The 20,955-nt window shown below is 45.6% G+C and overlaps 1 protein-coding gene across 1 annotated transcript in view; it reads left to right on the top strand.

The window, feature by feature from the left end:
• Nucleotides 1-5,196: 5,196 nt before the first annotated feature.
• AK4 (adenylate kinase 4) overlaps nucleotides 5,197-20,955 on the top strand; it is a 76,536-nt gene continuing 60,777 nt past the window's right edge. The window contains exons 1-3 of the mRNA XM_051999496.1: nucleotides 5,197-5,293; nucleotides 5,601-5,724; nucleotides 7,057-7,330. Of these exons, the coding sequence (XP_051855456.1) occupies nucleotides 7,186-7,330 (145 nt within the window). The 5' untranslated portion in view covers nucleotides 5,197-5,293; nucleotides 5,601-5,724; nucleotides 7,057-7,185. The remainder of the gene's footprint in view (nucleotides 5,294-5,600; nucleotides 5,725-7,056; nucleotides 7,331-20,955) is intronic.

Genomic DNA, 20,955 nt, shown 5'->3' with positions numbered 1-20,955 from the left:
GGGAAGCACTCACCAAGTTCCCCTTAGGTGTGATTTTCTGCCAGGCTCTGAGAATCTAAAACTTCCCAGAGACTGCTCGATCATAAAAAGTTATAATCCCTGAAGCAAACAAAAATTTTTCCAGTGCCTTTCTTCGGGTATCTAGAAGTACTTTGTCTGTCATCAGTGACGACGACTCCAGTAGATTCTGACTCCAGTGGTGTGATTGGAGGCCCCTCTCTCTCTTTAGTTGGAGAAGGTAGAAAGTGGATGCCCAAGAGCTCGTTTTACAGCCTTCATTTAAGGCGGGTGCCCAGGGCAGTCACCCCATCATTTCCCACTAAGAAGTTGTACTTAATCGTGATCCCAGGCTAGGTACTTACCCCATCTTACATTTTCTTTTTGTGGGTTGTCTTCCCCCATTAGAGTGTGGTCTCCTTGTCTACAGGGTCTACTTTTGGCCTCTGTATCCCCAGCATTTAGACACATTAGGTGCTCAATAAATGCTTATTGAATATTGACTTCTAGATGGATCCATAAAATCTCCCAAATTCACAAGATTGCTCCCTGGACAATTCTATCCCTGAATATTTCTTTAACCAAGATCAGAGAAGGAAAAACACTAAAAATAATGCCGGGTGCTCCAAGTGAAATGGTGGCTGGGTGAGAAAATCCAGCTCTCTAACCCTTCACTCCACTCCCCCCCAATGCTTCATCTCAGAGCAGCTCTCTGCCCATTTGCAGGTGGTAAAAGAGATTGATCTCCCTCAACTAGTAGTCCCTCAGTATTTGAATTCGGTCCCAGCTCGGCAATTCTTCACACTCCAGTCACTTGGAAGAGCTTTTCATCATCATCCACAATCAGCCCCTCACTTAGGCCAGGCTGGAAATAATCTTCTGAAGCTCCACGTATTGGATTGGCACCCGGCCACCAAGAGGGACAGATGCGAAGGCCCGAAGGATTGCTCCTTCTCATCTCATTAGAAAGAATAAAAAAAGACAGGGAAAAAGTTTAGAAGAAATGACAATTAAAAAGACTGCCATTGTGACAGGAGCCACGCTCCTGCTCCCTCACTTCTGCAAAGATGGGGCACAGGATACCATCAATTCTTCACACACACACACACACACGTGTGTGTATATATGTGTGTGTGTGTGTGTGTGTGTGTGTGTGTGTGTGTGTGTGTGTGTATACACACCTGTGCCCAAGAAGTTTCAGCTCTGGCTGGTTCTCCCAAGCTTAGAAAGGTTGCAAGACTTGGGTTCAGTGGTGGACTGTGTGTCCCGTAACCAAGATACAGGTGTGTGTATGTGTATATATATACACAAACATATACATATATTTATATATACACGTGTGTATTTATATATACATGTGTGACACACATATATCTATACACATACATATGCAAACATGCACACCTAGATTTATAAATACACATATGTATGTGATATATATACATATATCTATATACACACACACATATATACAAACATACACACATATTTATACACATATGTATGTGATATATATTTCTTTATATACACATATATCTATATATGTACACATACATATGTGTGTGTGTAATGGCCATTTGGGGGCATATTTTCTAACTTTGTGTATCTCTAATTTCTTCCGAGTTAATTCAGTTCTGCTTTGCTCCACACAGGACACCACCCTTTCTGACGAGGGCTCGCCACGCTGGAGCTATTGGTGTCCATCCTATGGCAGAGCGCTCGAGCTCATATTGATCCTATCAGCCACCACTGGACGCCCTAACTTGACTCTAACATAAGGGATGTCATTTTAGTCTTCAAGAAAAAAGAACCAGTGCCCAAAAGATCTTTCCACATTCTACACACACACGTGTGTATATGTATTTGTATATATGTATGTGAATATGTATTTATACCTATACACATGTAGACACACAGACACACATAGACACCCACACACATCAAAAGCCCTCCTGATCGCCCTCATGTCTTCCTCTTCCTCCCAAAGAGTTTCGTACTATCAGGGGTTAGATTGGAAGGTAGCCATTAATTAATCTCCAAAATATAATTCAATAATCAATTTTTTCTCTTCTTTCATTACTTGCCTTCTGAATTCCTTCCCTTCAACTCCATTTTAAACGCTTTTCCCAAGAAGCTTTCCCCGATCACCTGTTTTGGTAGCAACCGATTCCCTCAAAGCAAGTACGTTCACCAAGCGTTTATTAAGTATCCATAGTTCCGACACGGCTTGAGCTTACATTCTACTGAGGAGAAACAAAACAAACCCGAGTAAATTGAAAAACATATTCAAGCCAGTCGATCGATAAGCATTTATTGTTCATTTTGTGCCAGACACTGAGTTAGGTGCCGGATTTACAAAGACAAATTAAATGAATGATGCTTGTCCTCAAGGACCTTTAGGCTCTTTTGGAGGGGAAGAGCCTCACGTGATATTTACACAAAAAAGTATACATAGATAATATTCAGCCAGTGCACCCCAATGGAGTAGAAAATGGAGTTTATGTCTGATTATATAATAAAGTAGAGAAAGGTAAAATGGGGCTTTGGGGATAGAACACTAATACCCAGGAATATTTTAGGAGTCATCAGTGCAATCTCCTTATTATACAAGTCAAGGAACAGTCTTGGGGAGGGAACTTGTTTAAGGTCACCCAGTAGAATTTGAATCCAAGTCTTCTGGCTCAGTAGCCAGGTTCTTTCCCCTATACCACAGCGTCTCCTTACTCTCAGGTTATGTATCATAAATATTGTGACAGATGAACAGCTAGGGAGCCACTGACATCCACCACAGCGGCACTCGTATCATGATGGCAAGCTTCTGAGGAAGGCGCAGTTTGCAGCCGGATCTCACCCTCCTGTTTAGATTGGAAGCTCTTCTGGTCTTGGCTCCCGGGACGCACTGAACCCAAGCCTTGAAATCTTTCCAAGCTTGGGAGAACTGGAGCTTCTTGGGCAGAGTTGTCAAGAAGCCAGTGCCATCTCTGTGTCCCAGTGGGAAATCATTGAACATTTCTAAGAAAGATTTACCTGTTGTTTTGCTTAAGTTTAATGATTCTGAAGAAAGTAAACTGAAAGGCCTTATTGGTTTTTATCTCTGGGGTAAATACAAACTCCTCTAGTTGACCTTTAAAGCCTTCCCAACCAATCTCCAGCCTATCATTGGCTCCATCAGCTGTTTCCCTTGGAGAAGGGTGGAGGCAAAAGATCCTGAGAGATCTCTTCTTATCTCCCTTAAAATCCCACTGAAAACAGTCCTGGCTACATGTACAGATTGCATTTACCTGGGAACATCTTCCATTCGCAAGCCCTGAAAGTGCTCTGAGGGCTGAGACGGCCCGATTTTTCTTTCTGAACTCCTAGGGCCCAGCTTGATTCAGTACTGGGATGAAAAGGCTCTAGTGAAGCTTCTTGAAACCAGGGGTTTGGTTATTTGTTTGCTTGTTATTGGTACTGATATCTCCAGGGGGGGCTCAGTTCCCGGCCCATGATAATGGATTAGTAAAAGCTCCTGGATTGATTTCCCCATATCTAGGCCCAAATTGTATGCAGTCCATACAATTCTCTCCCTAATGGAAGACCCATCACCTCTCAGTCTTTGGATGTGATGACACTGCCTCTGCTGAAATCCTGCCCCAGATACTTACTAACAGGTGATCTGGAGCAAGATACTTCACCCCAGCTTCTGTTGCTTCATCTGTAAAATGGGGATAATAATATATACCTTCCAGAGGTGGTTGTGAGTCTATAATGTGAGTCTGTAAAACATAATAGCAGCTGCCTTTTTTTTTTTTTTTTTTTTTTTTGTGTTTGTGGGGGGTTGAGGTCATATGTTTGATTAACATTTAAATACATTTAACAGGAGATAAGAGAGGGTTGAGGTCATCTATTTGAATAACATTTAAATATATTTAACAGGAGAGATGAATGCTGGTAATTATCTCAATTTTGTAGCTTCTCTAGCATCAAACAGTGGTCTGGGCTGTGCATTGAGCAGCTGCCTGCTTCCGTGGGATCCTTCCTCTGCTTCAAGTTCTCCAAGAAGCTTTTTTGAGTAAAAGATCACTGTGTGTGTCTGGCGAGGGACCCATCTCAGAATAATGTTTTAAAACATACAAAATAAAGTACCTAGGATGACAAAGGGAAATTATTATACTGAAATAAAGAGGTATTTTCCCCCTTCAATCCATGGATGGGTGCACCCGGGGGTTAAGAAGCCCTAACCAAAGGCAACTTGTTTAATTGCATCTTACTTTGTGAATCCATTGGGCGTTTTCCTGGCAGAGATGTGGACTGGTTTGCCATTCCCTTCCCCGGCCCATTTTGCAGATGAGGAAATTGAGACAAACCGTTGAAATGTCTTGCCCAAGGTGATAATTAGCTATTAATAATAGCTATTAATATTAATCTAATATTAATAATAATAGATATTAGCTGAGGCTGGCTTTGAACTCCTATTTTCCAGACTGCAGGCCTGGCGCTCTATTCAGTAGCTGCGAGTCCAAATGGGCTGGCCGGGGCACAGGGCCGGACCTGCGGGTGGCGCGTCCGGGCCCTCTTTTCTTCTAGACTCGTCCCCGTTTTGCTGTCTCCCTGTTTTCAGCACCCTGGGGTGGGCCAGTCGGGTTCTGGAACAAGCAGGAGAGAAGGGAAGCAGAGGGGAGCGCGCGGAGGAGGCTGCGGGCGGCGCGGCCATCGGCCTGGCCGTCCATCCCGGGGTGGGTGGAGGCGCCCAGGGGACACTGACCTCCCGGGGGCGGTGGGCTGGGGCGGTAAGCGGGCCGAGGCCCCGGGCGCGGGGTCAGCGCTCCCCGCCCGGGGATGTCTTAGGAGGCGCTGCTGGGCTGCAGCTGCGCTGGCGGCCGCGGTCCGTGAGGCTCCGGCTCCAGCATCCGCTCCCGTTCGCTTAGGGGTGTTCCCGAGCCATCCCCCAGACGCAGCCCTTTAAAGGGCCAGGCCTCGAAGGGGCCTGCGGGCTGCAGCCGGCCTCCGGGGCCACGAGTTCATTTCGAGGTGGGTGGGCGATTTTCGAAACTCAGTTTCTCAGAGAAACCGGGGGGCTCCTTTGCGGTGAGGCTCGAAGGCGCCCACCCCTCGGCAAGATTCAAGCCCGAGGACCCAACATCCCACGGCGTCCCGCGCCTTGTGCTCTAGAACCCGGCTGCCGCGTGCAACAATGTTTCTAAGGGCCTTGGGGCTCCGAGTTCCAGCTGGGGGCCCATTCTAGGAACGCGGCTCCCTCCACTGCAGCCCTGGCAGCAATATCCAGATCCTGCCTCCCCCCAGCTCCACACCACTGGTGGTGGCTCCCATGACTTGGGGCAGGGTTCTAGCCGGGCGAGGGCGAGGGATGGCCCGGGGGTTGCTGGGGGACTGGGCCTGGGGGAGCCACAGGAGAAACTAGGGTAGAGGTTGGGATGGGAAGTCAGGCCTGGGCCCGGAGTGGTGGCGGGGAACGTGGGCAGGCGGGGAAGGGAAGATGGAGGGGGCTCCCGGGCCGAGGCAGGGGCGGGGAGCCGGGATCTGGGGGTTCTGGGGCAGATCGTGCCCACGGCAGGAACAAGACAGAAAAGTTTCCCCTCCCTCTCTCGCTCCTTACCCTATAGGGGTGTGTCCCACAGCCGTGGGGCTGAAGGTGCGGCAGAAAGGGGCCGCGTCAGTTCACTACTCTGCCAACCTGTCCTGGCACCGCAACAGGCTCGAACCCCGCTACCTGGCCCCGGGATTAAGGTGAGGAGGGATTTGGGGGCCCAGCGGGGGCGGGGATGATACGGACCCGGACTCCTGGCTCGGGAGGAGGGTGACCAAACATTTTGGCTTAGAGGCGGGGCGGGGGGATGATGAGGGAGGAAAGGAATGAAACTGACAAAACCAGGTGGGAGTAAGAAGGGGAGGGGCAAGGGGGGGAAAGCCAGACGGGGCGGGGGGAGGGGGGGCGCGGGGAAACGACGAAATCCGCAAAGCTTAGTTTGTTTTAAAGAGTTGCTGGGGTGGATTTGGGATTCTGGAAACGGGTTCGAGGCTTGCCTCTCACGCTTACTACCTTTGTGACCCGGAGCATATTACTGAGCATCTCAGAGCCTCAGTTTCCTCGTTTGTAAAATGAGAGATTCGTCCGTTCCAAGCCCTAGATCTGTGACCAGATCGATGTGCCGTTTCAGCAGGCCTGGGAGGGGGGATGCTCCCCGTTTAGGCCAGAGGCTCGGGGAGGCCGGGGACGCCGCACTGACTGCACTTGCTCACCGCCCTCGGTTGCTAACGTGCTATCGAGGTGTTTTCCTAAGGCTGTTTTTTTTTTTTTTTTTTTTTTTAAACCTCATTCCCTCTCGCCCCATCCTCATCCCCCAGTCTGTGAGTTGGGGCTCCGCCCTCTCCTTCTCCCCCTTATCTGGAGAGGAGCCGGCGGGCCGACTAGTGTCCCGGATCAATCACGGCCTGGAGGTGGGAGCGCCGCCCCCCTCCCGCCTACCCGCCGCCGCCGCCGCCTCTGGAGATCCGGCTCTCGGGCGAGTTCCCACGGCCGGTGGGCAGCGGTCTTGGCAGCAGGCGGGCACGGCGGCGGGGAGGGGCCACGGGAGTGCTCCGGGAGGCGCTGCTTACTTAAAGCTGCCCACGTGCGAGAACTGGGTGGGAAGAGAAGAGGGACACCCCCCCACAGCCTACATGCACACACAGGGCTAGACGGCCGGAGGCAGAGCGAGAGAACCGAAGGGGAACGGAGGGGTGCGTGGGGCGGCCCGGCTGGCTGGCTGGCACGGGGCAGGGCTCCTGGGTGCATCCCTCCTGGGGCTTGGGACTTGGCGCTCAGATTCCCAAACGCTGATCCCTCACTCCTGGAGTGTTGGGGGTGGGAGCAGAGGGCTGGCTTGAATAATTGCCCTTTGACCCGGCGGGGCTCAGCTTTCCCTCCCACCCACTCCGGCGCAGGATGGGAGGGGGGGGGCAGGGGATAAAATCAAGCTGGACTGGGCGGTGTGGCGTGCGGCGTTGCGGACAGCTCGGGGCAGCGGCTGCGGGCTAGGGGTTGGGGAGTGGGCTCCAAGTCCTGTTCTCTCTTGGCAGGGGAGCGGCGCCGCCGGCCACCGGAGGGGGACGGGGGCGGGGAAGGGAAGAGAAGAGTTCTGGGCTTTTCCATCCGTCCCGGCTCGCGCGCAGCTGTCGCCTCCCCTTTCGCCCCCTCCCCGAGAGGCGATGGCTTCCAAACTCCTTCGGGCCGTCATCCTGGGTCCCCCGGGCTCCGGCAAAGGGACCGTGTGCCAGAGGATCGCCGAAAGCTTTGGGCTCCAGCATCTCTCCAGCGGCCACTTCTTACGGGAGAATATCAAGACAGACACGGGTGAGTAGAGAGGGAGCTGGAGCGGGTGTGCGTGCGTGTGTGCGCGCGCGTGTGTGTTTGTGTGTGTGCGTTTGTGTATGCGCGTGTGTGTGTGTACGTGTCTGTGCGCGCGCGCGCGTGATTGAAGGGGAAAATGACCCTTAGCATTGCTAGCCCTCCGCTCCCCTCCCGCCTCCTTCCTTCCTTTTCTACGTGCCGGGGCGCATGTAACCAACCAGCGGCCAGTCTACCGAGGCGGGCAGGGCTGCGGATTAACCGTGCCCCACTTGGAGCTGGGAAAACGGGGAGAAGCCCCTGGGGACCTGCTGGAGTCCGGGGGTGGGATGGGGAAGGAGTCCCTGGGGGGGGGGGCTGCTGGAGGCGAGGTTGGGGTGGGGAGGGAGTGGCGGGGCTGCTGGAGGTGGGGATGGGGTGCGGAGAGCACTTTTGCTGGGATGGAAACCTCCGGCTGGATATCTTTTTCCATTCCTACTTGGTGGAGGTGGGGGTGGGGGAGCGCCTCTGTCCACTCCGGAGGCTAATCCTGCCCCTCCTGGAAAAACCCACAGAAGTCAGCGGAGGGTTTTTCTCTGAGCTCAGAAAAGAGGCAGCTAGCTGGCGCTGGCCCAGAAACGCAGCCTTCACCCTCAGTCAGAAACTCTGTTTTCCTCCGGCCTTTCCAAGGACTCCCACTCTCCCGAACCCAAGGAGGCCGGGAAGTTAGAAATTCACCTCCTGCCTGTAACGCGCCCTGGCGGTGTGACCGTGTCAGTCACTCACCCACCCTCGCAGTGCCCAGGCAACTTCAGAGGGCCTAGAAATAAATGCCTGCGGTCTGGGGCCTCCATCAGTGGGGCCTCCATCAGTGGTCAGTGGAATCAAACTTGGCTCCTAACTGAATTTGCTCCAGTTTAGCAATCGGTCAGCAACTGTTATGCAGAGATCATTTGTCCCTCAGTTTCTGCGTCCATAAAATGGAGGGCTTACTCTTTAAACTCCTGAGTCTCGGAGCATAGCGCACATCTGGTTTGCCCAGGGAGGAGGCCCCGCCGTCTGAGGGGAGAAGATGCCCTCTTTAGCCAGGCCGTGTTGGAACACATGCAGGGAGCACGCTGTGGCTCTCTCCTCTGCCAGTTAACTCTTTCCAGCCCTCTTTTTCTGAAAGGCCTTTTTGTTCAATGCTGCCTCTAAGGTTGAAAGAAAGAAATTATGGAAAGATCTAAACTTAGGGTTGGTTTTTTAGAAGGTTGGACCAATTCATCACATCTCCCAGGGGAATTACTTCTTGAGTACTGGGGTGGAATGATGGGAAACACTCGAACCAACAGGGAGCTTTTAGTCTTGCTTTGCTTAATGCAGCCTTTCTTCAGGAGGCCTCAGGCCCTGTGGGGTTCTTGGTGACATGTGCCCCACCTGGGAAACCGTAGTTCCTAAATAATATGGGAACGCATTATAGATCTAGAGCTGGAAAGGATCTCAGAGGCCATAGTCCAACTACCCTGTTACACAGGCGAGAAAACTGAGTCAGGTCAAGGTAATTTGCCCAGAAATGGTCGGGGATGGGATCTGAACTCAGAGTCAGTAACCTTTCCACTGTACCACACTCCCTGCAAATAATAGCTGGGGAGTTTCCTTTTAGTGTTTTTTGTTCTGGAATGGGAGAGGTAGGAGGTAATGGGTTGGGAGTAGAGGGAGGAAGATTGAATGACTTAGTGGAAGCAGAATGGGTTCCCAAGGCAGACATCTCTGTCATTCTTTCTCGTACCCCTCAAATTAAGCATGGAGTCTCTGCTCACTTTTCCAAGCACAAAAGGGAGAAGCAGCAGCTTGGCCTCCGATTTTGTGTTGTGGGCAATGTTTACAAAACGAGTTGGCTTTAGGAAAAAGAAAAAGCAAAGAAATGTATTCCATGTGCAAATGTCTTCCCTCCATGCTGAGTCTGGCATGATTTTTTTTTCACTGTGTATTAAAACTGGGGGAGTGAACTTAGTGATTTCTAAGCCTGAGGGATGGAAGTTTGTTCAGGTTTCATCTGTAATAATGGGAAGCCCAGGAGGGTGAGGGGAGTGGGGGGGAATTGGCGTGGGTTAAGGTGGTGCCTTAACTCCTCCGCCCTTGCCTTAGTTTCCTCCAGCAGGAAGCCTTTTGTACAGGTTAGCCTGCTGCTTTTCAGAAGGTTGTAGCCTCTCATTATGGGGTGGTGAGTGGGAGAGGGAATAACATTGGAGGAAGATGGATGTTGTTCAGCCCTTGCTTGGGATTTTGCTTCCATCTCTTTCTAATTCTCGTCTTTCTCATACCTCCCTTTTGCTACTGAAATGTTTTATTCCGTGCTTTTTCACCAGAATAGGAAATGAAGGCAGATGTCAAGGATCTCAGGTTATTTTCTCTGATATCTCATCATTTTTGTTTTGCAATTGGAAGAAGATAAAAAAAAAAAAGAAGGGTCAGTAGTTGGTTCCCAGAGGCATTTACTTATTTGGAAGCTGTGGGGGCTCTGGGCTCTTTTTTTTCTTCCTCTTCCTCCTTCATCAGAGCAAGTAAAGCAGAGTTGCTTATTACAAACAAGAAAACAGCCTATTTGCGTTTCTGTCTATTGGTTGTTTTCTTTGCTCTTGGGAAATTAGAAGCAAAATACCTCCTTTCTGGCTCTTGCCAAGGGTCTCATTAAGACTGCAGTCAGCTAGTGCTTACTAAGTATCTCCTAAGAGCCTAACAGCGAATTAGCACGGGTCTTGGCATATAGTAGGTGCTTAATAAATAATCACTGACATTGCTAAAACCTGAGCTTCAAAGACAAAAGTAAAACAAATTTGGCTTCAAGGAGCTTATGTTCTGCTCCCAGTCATTAAGCATTTATTGAGTACCTCCCATGGGAGGCAACATGGATGAATGGATATTGTGCTGGTCTTGGACTCAAATCCTCCTCAGATATCTATTAACTGTCTAAATAAGTTACTGAAGCTCCCTGCCTCAGTTTCCTTATGTGTCAAATTGATGGGAATTAAACTACATGACTTCCAAAACTAAATCTGTGATACTAATGATGTGCCTGGCAGTATTCTAGGCCTTGGCAATGCAGAGACAAAAAATGAAATGGCTCCTGCCCTTTAGATGAGTGGAGGGAATTACGATCGCTTTAGAAGTTTATGTTTCTGTAGCATTTAAAAGGCTTGTAAAGTGCTTTACTTATATTATTTCACAGACTCTTCAAAACAATTTTGTGAATGAGATGCTATTACTTCCATTTTACAGGTGAGGATAACTGAGGCTCAGGTTATTACAGTAAGTATTCTTCCTGAGTCCTGGTCTAATACTCACCACAAATTGTCTCAGTTTGCAAATATTAAACATCAGTAGCTGGTTAGTCTTACAGATAGAGGAGACTCAGGAAGTCTTTTCATGACCCATTGGATGGAAATTTTTGAGTGCCCCTGTGCCCAGCCCTGTATTCTCTAAAGGATATTGAGGAATCACCTTTATAATGATGGATACTTTAAGAATGATTGAGGTTTGTCCTAGGTTTAATGCTGTCAGAGAACAATAGCTGGAACCTCCTCTGGGTTTTTCTGTCCTTGAGTGATTGGATCAGAGAGATTGTTATTATGCTTTTTGGTATCTCTTTTATTTCATTAGTGAGTTTGGCCCATTGCTCATTAGGATGTTTTGACAAACAACACTCTTAAGGATTACAGAGTGGAGGAGACTTTAGAAACAATCCAATCCAACCCATTCTCAGCAGAAATCTCCCCAAACATCCCCCCAAAAGAGCTTCTCCAGTTTTCTTTTGGAGAGGTTACGAGACTGAGGGAAGAAGTTGGAGCGGTGATAGTAGATATATAGCCTCAAACCCCTGTCATTCAGGAGAAAAAATGAATGCTTTAAGATAGGGAATTGACTTGCTCGTACATGTACAATATCATTGCCAAAGTTGGGCCCAGAAATTCTCACTGTAAGGAGCCAGGCAGCGTAGAATAATGGAAGGAAACCTGGATTTAGAATTTGAGATCCGGAGTTTAACTCCACCTTTGCCACTCCCTCCAGGGGTAACTTTGGGCAGCTGATTTTATCTCTGAGCCTAAATTTCCTCCTGTGTAAAACAGAATTATAGTATCTGCTTCACAGGTAAAAGCTAAGTGGGATGATGTGTTTTGTGTTTCTAGCGCTTGGGAGAGGAGCTGATTGGGAGCAAGTGCTTGTTGGTTTATTGCAAGTCTTAAAGCATTATTTAAATGTAGTTGTTTTCATTATTATTATTATTCATGATGTTAGTATATAGTGGAGAGGCAAAAAATAAATACTTAGAAGAGCTATAAAGAGCACTTTGAGATTTCTTTGTATGGTCCCTTCTCACTGGGGCCATCAGAAAAGGCTGGCAATCAAAAATGGACCTGAAGGGATGGTCTCCAACACATTTTAGAACTACTTTATTGTGTCTATTTATATAAACCATAGACTTACACTTTTTTTTTCATAGTTCCAAATTCTTCCCCTGTCCCTGTAAGGCAAGTAAAACAAATTGCATTACAAATATATATATATATAGTTATGCAAAGTAGATTTCCACTTTAGCTATGGTTGCAACCACCTTTTTATTCACATAGTAGTATTTTATTTTTTTCCAATTTCCTATATAGTTTTTTATATTCACTTTTGTCAAATTTTGATCCTCAGTTTTTTTTTTCTCCCTCCCTCCTTTCCCTTCTTCTTCCCCAAGACAGCAAGCACTTTAATATAGGTTTTGTGTACACACACGTACTTTAAACATATTTCCTTTTTAGTCATGTTGTAAAAGAAAAATCAAAAGAAAAAGGAAGAAAAAACAACAAAAAATGGTGAAAATATTATGCTTTGATTGTATTCAGTTTCCATAGCTCTGTAGATGTGGATGGCATTTTCCATCCCAAGTCAGCTAGAATTACCTTGAATCACCATATTCCGAGAAGAGCTAAATCTGTCATAGTTGATCATCACGCCACGTTCCTGTTCCCGTATACATTGTTCTCCTGGTTCTCCTCACTCCACTCAGCGTCAGTCCGTGTAAGCCCTTTCAGGTTTTTCTGAACTCAGTCTGCTGATCATTTCTTATAGAAGAATAATTTTCCTTTATATATGCCATAACATATTCAGCCATTTCCCCAATTGATGGACATCCCAATGATTTCCAGTTGGCTGCTCCAAACCTGTTTTTGCACATGTGGGTCATTTCCCCTTTTTTATAGTCTCTTTGGGATCCAGATCCAGTAGAGAAACTTCTGGATCAAAGGGGACGCACGATTTGATAGCCCTTTGGGCGTAGTTCCAAATTACTCGCCAGAATAGCTGGATCAATGCGTGACTCCACCAACAAAGCATTAGTGTCTCAGTTTTCCCACATCCCCTCCAACATTTAGCATTTTTTTCCGGTCATCTTAGCCATCTGAGAGGTGTGAGGTGGTACCTTAGTGTTGTTTAATTGTTTGCAGCCACTTTAAAAGCAACTTGGGAAGACTAGCCGCAGAAAGGGAGTGATTTTAAAAGTCTTATCAATTTTTTAACGTCTCTATTAAGGAAGGATATCGACAACTTGGCTTGGGTCTTAATCAGGACGGTGAGGGACGGGAGAACATGCTCTAATAAACCTGGGAAGGGTCAGCCTGCAGGATCAACCAAGAAGCATTTAGTAAGACAATATAAATCTGTATTGCTACGTGTCCGGCACTGTGTTAGATGCTGGGGATAGAAAGGACCTCAAGAAGTTCATGTTAAATATACAGAGAAGAAGGAGGGGGTCGGCTGAGGAGGAAAGGGCCCAGTGGCCCGGGAGAAGCCTGCAGAGGCTATGGTTGGAGCTGAGATCATTTGAGACAGAGCATTCTCAGTCAGTGTGGAGGCCCCATGTGATACTGGGGGAGTGTTCTAGATTCTAAACCCCATCTTTGAGTCCAGGAAAAAGGCTGATCTTAGGCTTGAGGAGGGCCCTGGGCTTGCTTGAAGTCATCAAGCGTTATGAGGCCCACTGGATGGGGATGCAAACCTAGCCTTGTCTGCGAGTAAGTTTGAACCCAGACTGGAGGTGAGTGACCCAGCTAGTGTTCGGAGGACTGAACCCAAGTCTTTTACTCCAAAGGCCGGCTAGAGAGCACAGAGCACCTGCAGTCAGGAAGCTGTATCTTCATGCGTTCAAATCCAGCCTCAAACACTTCCTAGCCAAATTGCTTCATCCACTTTGTCTCAGTTTCCTCATCTGCAAAATGACCTGGAGAAGGAAATGGCCAACCAGTCCAGCATCTTTGCCCTCTCTCCCCCGCTCCCGCCAAGGCTTCTCTTACAGAGGTAGAAGTGTGGGAGGTAACCTAAGGACTCACTTTGGGGGCTCACTGGCTGTGAGAGGAAAGGCACTGAGCCTTTCTGAGTTTTAGGAGACAGTTTTGTGTTTGTGTGACTTGTGCATCTGCCCTGGGGATGCAAAAAGTGAACTTTCAGGCCTTAATTGTATTACCTTGTCAGAGGTCATCTGGAAAGTCTTTTTTGAGGCAAAAAAAGATTTTTTTTTTACTAAGAGACTTAACTACTAAATTATTCTTACTAAAAGAATAATTGAGAGGCAGCTTGGAACACGGGACTCAGACCTGAGAGCCGACTGGACTGGGACGTTCCCAATTTCAGCTGAGTGAGTCGGGCAAATCATTCAACTTTGGGAAGTTAAGTTTCCTTATGGGCAAAATGGGGCCATATTGGTCACATTCCTTAACTTACAAAGTGATTTTAATCCATAAATCAACACTTAACATATAAGTCCTTCCTCTGTACCAGCTAATATTGAATATTTGTTGTTCGGCTGTGTCCTACTCTTTATGTGACCCCATTTGGAAGATTTTCTTGGAAAATATAACTCAAATGGTTTCTCCAGTTTATTTTACAGATGGGGAAATTGAGACAAACTGAGTGAAGTGACTTGACCAGGGTCACACAGCTAGTCTGAGACGGGATTTGGATTCAGTTCTGACTCTCATTACGGCATCACCTAGCTGCCCGAAACAGAGTACACAGATGTCTTCTGGGAGCTTCCACTCTAAGAACAGCACTTGGTGGGGTGTAAAATGTAGAGATAGAGGCTACTTGGCTTGTTAGTGAGGCCGATGATAAATAGAACAGTCCGCATGGTACTGGGGCTGTCGCGTTCATTTGTATCACAGAACCGTCTCCCTGGGATTTGTTGTCTTTTCCCTTAGGGTTCTAGAATTTTTTTTTTGGTTAAGTAAGGTGAAAAAATTCAGGCCTGATGTTGTAAATAACTGAGCCATCTCTAAGGGAAATGGATCCGTGGGATGAGGGAGATCACCAAGAAATGACCGGATCTCTGGCTTGTCGTCCTTGGGCTTCTTTCATGTTGGACACTGGGCGACCCCTTTTTACTCATGGGCGGTTGAAGTCCACACGTCCCTTTGACTTGCCTTTTTGATTGCTTAGTTTGTACATGTGTGTATGTGTGTTTGTAGTGTGCTCTATGGATCTGTCTATAAGGAGGCATTTATGTTTATGTGTGTGCAAACATGGGAATTTGCAGAGCCCACCTGGGCCATGTGTGTACACAGCTATCACACACATGTATGCATAGATACGGGCACATACGTGTTGTGCCCGTATGAGTGGGAATGTCGTATGTACATATTGTACACACAGAGTACACGTGTGCAGACATATATACACATAATGGGAGAAAAAGCAGCTTTAAATACCTTCTGTGTGCCAAACACTGTGCAAAGATCTCATTTGATCTTTACAATAACCCTGGGAGATAGATGCTGTCATTATCTTCATTGTACAGAGGAGGAAACTGAGACTGGCAGAGGTTCAGTGACTTGCTGAGGGTCACCCTCCTGGTAAGTCTCTGAGGCTGGATGGAAGGTCTTCCGGACTCCAGCCACGTATACCGAGGGCCCTCCTAGCTGCCTAAGACCAAACCCCAATCAGCTTTCCCTTTGTCAGATCTAGAACTGGTTTTTGAAGATGCCTTTGCAATGTATGTTTAAGGGACATTATATTTTTTATTTGTTCCTGTGCTCTTCAAGAGGGATGGCCCTTTAAAAATAGGTGAGGTTAATGTTAAATATCTTTTATGTTAATATATTTGATATATATAGTTTTTGATGAAAATGTGCATCTATAATATATCATATATAAAAGTTTTTGATGAAAATATGTGAAGTGAACATTAGATATCTTTTATTAGATATAAATAGAAAAAAGTTTTTTGATGAAAATGTATATATACATAAAAGAAATATTTGATAAAAATGTGTGAGGTTAACATTAGATATCTTTTATGATAATAGACTTATATATATGTAGATAGATAAATAGATATAAATATAAAAAAGAGTTTTTGATGGATGGCTAGGTGACTGTGGAGTTTCTGAGTCCCGTAAAGCCCGATCCGTGTGCTGGGAGGTGCAAAGACAGAATTGAGTCTGTCCAGCCTGGAGGATGCTCCAGACCACTTGCTGTGGGGACCAGAGGCACGGCATCCCAGGGTCTCAGAGTGGTCACCTGGTCAGTTCAGCTCTGAGCAGGCAACTTCAACATTACAGCTACTGAGTGATCATCTAGCTCATTAAGAGTCCTTTGGTGGAGAGAATCAGAAATCTAGAACCAGGAAGGGCCCAATTTTTCACCCAAGGAGTCTGGATGTCTTCTCCAAGGTCATCTAGGGAGTCAGTCATGTGTGTGGCTGAACCAAGAGGTCTTCTGGTCCCTTTCCATTGCAAACCCCTCCTCCATAGCCTCCAAGTCGCCATCTTGAAGGCCTTGTTGTGGTTATGGCCACCCTGCTACTCAAACGGTTTACAAACTCTTTGTCTCCTCCAGCCAAAGTAAATGCTTACTAAATGCTCGTTTGGGTGACTGACTGACGCCATTGGATTTGCCAATTGGGCCAGTCACGAGCCACAGGGAGACATGGATCTCAGGACTTTCTACGTGGTCCTTTTATCCTGACATTTGAACCCTCCCTCAGGCCAGCGCCAAAGAAACGTTCCCTTCCTGAGCTTCTAATACCTGCTTTCATCTGTGGCACTGGGAAATGCAACCGCTGCACCCTGCTAGGCTTTTCAATTCGGCCTTCAAAAGGAACACGCTGTTAGGTTTCTATTAAACTCAGGTGATATTCCAGCTCTTAGATCTATATCGGTTCTGTATTTGACCTGACACCCCTCCTGATTGAGGATACCGTTTGCCTTTTCTTTTGCATCCGCTTGTTCTTAGCACAGGCCCATAATACAATAAGCACTTTAAAAAGCCCACTGATTGACTGCCCCTTTCCATAAAGTATCCTGTATTTATTTCAATATATTCAATATACTCTTAGCTATAAGATTTAGCAATAGTTTTTATTTTGTTTTTCCCAAGTAGAATACAAGCTCATTGAAGGCTGGAGCGGATTCATTCTTGTTTTTGTATCTCTAATAATATTTCCCACAATGTTTGATAAATAGCAGGCACTAAATAAATGCTTATTGATTAGGGAAACAGAGCCCTCGGGTCCTGTTAATTGGATATCCGTCTATGAGATTTTGGTCTACACATTGTAGAAGGCTTTAAATAAAGCAATAGCCTCATAGATCATGGAATTCAGCACTGGAAGGAACCTTAAAGACAATTGAGCCCAACCTCCATATTTTATAGATGAGGAAACTGAGGCAGGCAGAGGGGAGGTGGCCAGAGTCTTCATGAGTCCAGCTTTGGCATCCTCATCCCCTCCATTTCCTCATCCATAATTTTGTGGTCATGACATGCTTTGTAGATGGTTTTAAGAACCAAATGAGATCAGATCCAACCTGGAGGAGAGAAATCAAGGATGGGCCATCCTCAGTATTGATTGGGTAGTTTTTGGAGGAGCACCCCTGTCCTGCCATTTGATTTTCCAAATACCAGTTCACATTTCCCACACTTGCTAAAGGAGGGATTATTGAGTTTTTGCCTTTGTATTCCATCACCTAACACAAACGAGGCGGGGAAGAAGTCATCAGAACATAGGTCTGGACATGCAGGGCATCTGGTCTGCCATTTTAAAGATGAGAAAACTGAGTCCCAGAAGGGGCGTTTCCTCTGTAAAATGATGAGAATGGACGTGAATGTGATTATCCTTCGTGGTTCTTCTGAATCTAAAAATATAGGATCTTCCACTTAGGATCTCACAGATGGCAAGTGGTCGGAGTGGACCCTCTGACTTAAATGTGGCCCTAGTTTTGCTGTGGTAACCACCTCTAGATGGTAGAAACTGGCCTTTATTCCCTAGCTGTCATTTAGCCAGAAAGAGCTGTAGACAAAGCACTCTTTAAAAATCTGTTTTATTCAAAGTTGTTCTATGGCTCTGTATTACCCCCTAAATCTGTCTTGTTCATTGGCTCCTCCTGGTCATCCTGTTCTTCTGCCAGTGGACTCTTGCTCATCCTGGGTTCTGCCAACAGACTCTCAGCTCTGGGATGTCTGTCCAGAAGGGAGGGGCTCCAAGGTCGAATTCGTTGATAGATCGTGTGACTTGTCATCCAAGTTCCTGCCTCGGTGAGTGGGGGGAGGTCCGGAGCCAGAAGGTCGGCCATCCAGTGATGGATGTTTTTGGCCACGGCGACTGAGGAAGACCGTCTGTTCAGGTCTGCGGCAGTGGTGACACACTGACAGATGGCAGGGCATCCAGCTAGAATGTATGATCGGGAGAATGGAGAATGTGCTTCATGGGGATCAGTTGAAGGGCCTGGAAATGTTTGGAGAAGAGGAGACTTAGGGAGTATGTGCTGATCACCTTTGGATACCCGAAGGGCTGTCTTGTGGGAGAAGTGTAGACTTCAAAGTCTGAGAGAGAGATTCAGCATAGGACAGTGGGAAGATCCCTGACCTCAGGGAGGCAGAGGGATTGATTGCAGAACATCCTCTGGTGCTTATTATATGAGCTTGGACAGGTCCCATAGTTGCCCTGGATCTCAGTTTCCTCATCTGTAAAACAGGGTTAGACTAAATGGCTTCCAAAGCCCTAAGAAAATAAACCTATGATTGTATAATGTCAGGGAGCACCTGTTCATAGCTATTTGAAAATGCAGTGGGCAGTCAGAGGACCGAGGATGTGGGGCTTCCATGGAGGTCTCCCAGCAGAGACTAGATGATCATTGTTGGAAATATCATAGGGGCTTTGCAAACCTTGAGGAGTCACATAAATGCTAGTTGTTGTTATTGTTCTTATTATTCAGATGGAGGTTAGACCAGACTACCTTCAGATCCTTTGTTAACTCTGAATTTCCTCCCTTCCTCTCTTCCTTCCTCCCTCTCTCCCTTTTTCTCTCCCTTCTTCTCTCCCTTTTTTTCTCTCTCCCTCTCTCCTTTTTTCCCTCTCTCCCTCCCTCCCTTCTTTCCTCCCTCCCTCCTTTTTTCCCTCTCTCCTTCCCTTCTTTTCACCCTCCCTTCCATCCTTTCTCCCTCCCTCCCTGTCTCCTTGTGTATATATATATGGAGAAAGAGAGAGAGTGAGTGTGAGTATTAGAATTACTCTATAATAAACATGGCAGCATGGTTTAATGGAAAGATGGATTTAGAGTCAAGAATCGTGGGATTCAGTTTCTATGGTAGACCCTGTCTTTGTAACTATTGGTAGCTGATATTTTTCTGACCCTGTTTCCTAATTAGGAGGGAATAAGCATTTATTAAGCACCTACTATGTTCTAGACACTGCACTAAGCACTGTATCAATATATCTCAGTTAGCAGTATATTAGAAACATAAAATGAAGTTGGCTGTTAACCTGTTAATACTTACCGCTCAGAGTTATGACAGCCAAAGGCAACAATGTCTCTAACTCTGGAATGATACACAGACATCAGCCACCATTTTAATTTTTATTCTCATCTTCTATTTCATGGACGTAGATAGAAACAGGCAAGTCACAATCCTTTTATCGTTAGTTATTATCATTGTCGCTACTATGTACAGAATGCTGTGCTAAGAATCAGAGGTGAGCCTAAGTTTAAATGGGACAATCTCTACCTTCAAGGAACTCACAGCTTTCCACAATATTTCCTTTTTTTTTTTGTTTCCCATTTAATTAAAAAATTTTCCCTCAGTTACATGTAAACAAATTTGTAACACTGATTTCTTCAAATTTGAGTTCCAAATTATCCTCTACCTTTCTCTCCTCACTTTAAGAAGCAAGCAGTTTGATATAGTGTATACTAGTTGTGCATGATATTCTCATATTAGCCACGTTACAAAAGAAAACACTGACCAAAAAAGAAATAATAAAGTAAAAGTATGTTTCATTCTTCATTCATATGCCATCAGGTTTTTTTTTTCTTTGTAGGTACATGTATTATTATTTTTTTAATCATAAACCCTTCCCAATTATTTCGGATCATTGTATTGCTGAGAATAGCTAAGTCATTGACAGTTGATCATTGCACAATCTTGCTGTTACTGTGTACAATGTCCTCTGGGTTCTGCTCATTTCACTTTACTTCACTTTACTTCAGTTCTTACAAGACCTACCAAGTTTTTCTGAAAGTATCCTGCTCATCATTTATGATCCAATAGTATTCTATTACATTTATATATTACAGCTCGTTTAGCCGTTGCCCAACTGTTGAGCCTAAGTTTGAGATATGGGACTGCTGAACTACCTTCCTTCATAGTTTTCTTCCATTGATTTTCTTGCCGTTCTTGATCTTTTGTTCTTCCAGATTGTGTTATGATTTTTTCTAGCTTTATAAAATATTTTTTCTTGGTAATTTGACTAGTACGGCATTGAATAATTAATTTAGATAGAATTGTCATTTTTATTACATCGGTTTGAGCAATTACAATTTCTCCATTTATTTAGATGTCACTTTATTTGTGTGAAAAATGCTGTGTATTATGTTTATGTAGTTCCTGAATTCATTTTGGCAGGCAGCCTCCCAAGTAGTTTATATTATTTCCAATGATTTTGAATGAAATTTCTCTTTCTATCTCTTCCTGCTGAACTTTGTTGGTAATATATAGAAATGCTGATGATATATGTGGGTTTATTTTATATCTTGCAACTTAGCTAAATTTGTTAATTATTTCATCTAGTTTTTTAGTTGATTCCCTAGAATTCTCTAAGTATACCACCATATCATCTGCAAAGAGTGATAGTTTTGTTTCCTTGTTGCCTATTCCGATTCTGAATAACGAGGGTCATTCTTGCTTCACCTATGACCTTATTGAGAAGGCTTCTAGCTTATTCCCATTACAGATATTGGATACTCATGATTTTAGAGGAAAAAATACTTACCATTTTAATTAAAAACTCCAGTAATTTCTGTGCTTCCTAGTGTAACTGAATAGGAGTGAAGAGTTGTAGTTTATAAATTCTTTTTCTGCATGTATTGAGATAATCACATGATTTTTGTTTGTTACCACAACATTTTACATCATGGGATCAATAAGGATGGATGAGACCTCAAAGTCTGTTTCCTAAGATGTTAGCTCAGATAGTAGAGGTAGAATAATTAAAGTAATTTAAAGAATAACTATGATAGGACCTTGGTCTTATCCTGTGTGCTTTGGCTTTTTAAAAGTCATTAGATTGAACTTTGGACTTGGAGTCAGGAAGAACCTTAGCTATGTCCTAGGTTTGAGACCTTGAACAAATCATTTAA

The sequence above is a fragment of the Antechinus flavipes genome, chromosome 4 (genome assembly GCF_016432865.1).
Source record: "Antechinus flavipes isolate AdamAnt ecotype Samford, QLD, Australia chromosome 4, AdamAnt_v2, whole genome shotgun sequence".
In the NCBI taxonomy this organism is placed as follows: Eukaryota; Metazoa; Chordata; class Mammalia; order Dasyuromorphia; family Dasyuridae; genus Antechinus; species Antechinus flavipes.
This window is presented reverse-complemented; position numbering and strand designations above follow the sequence as displayed.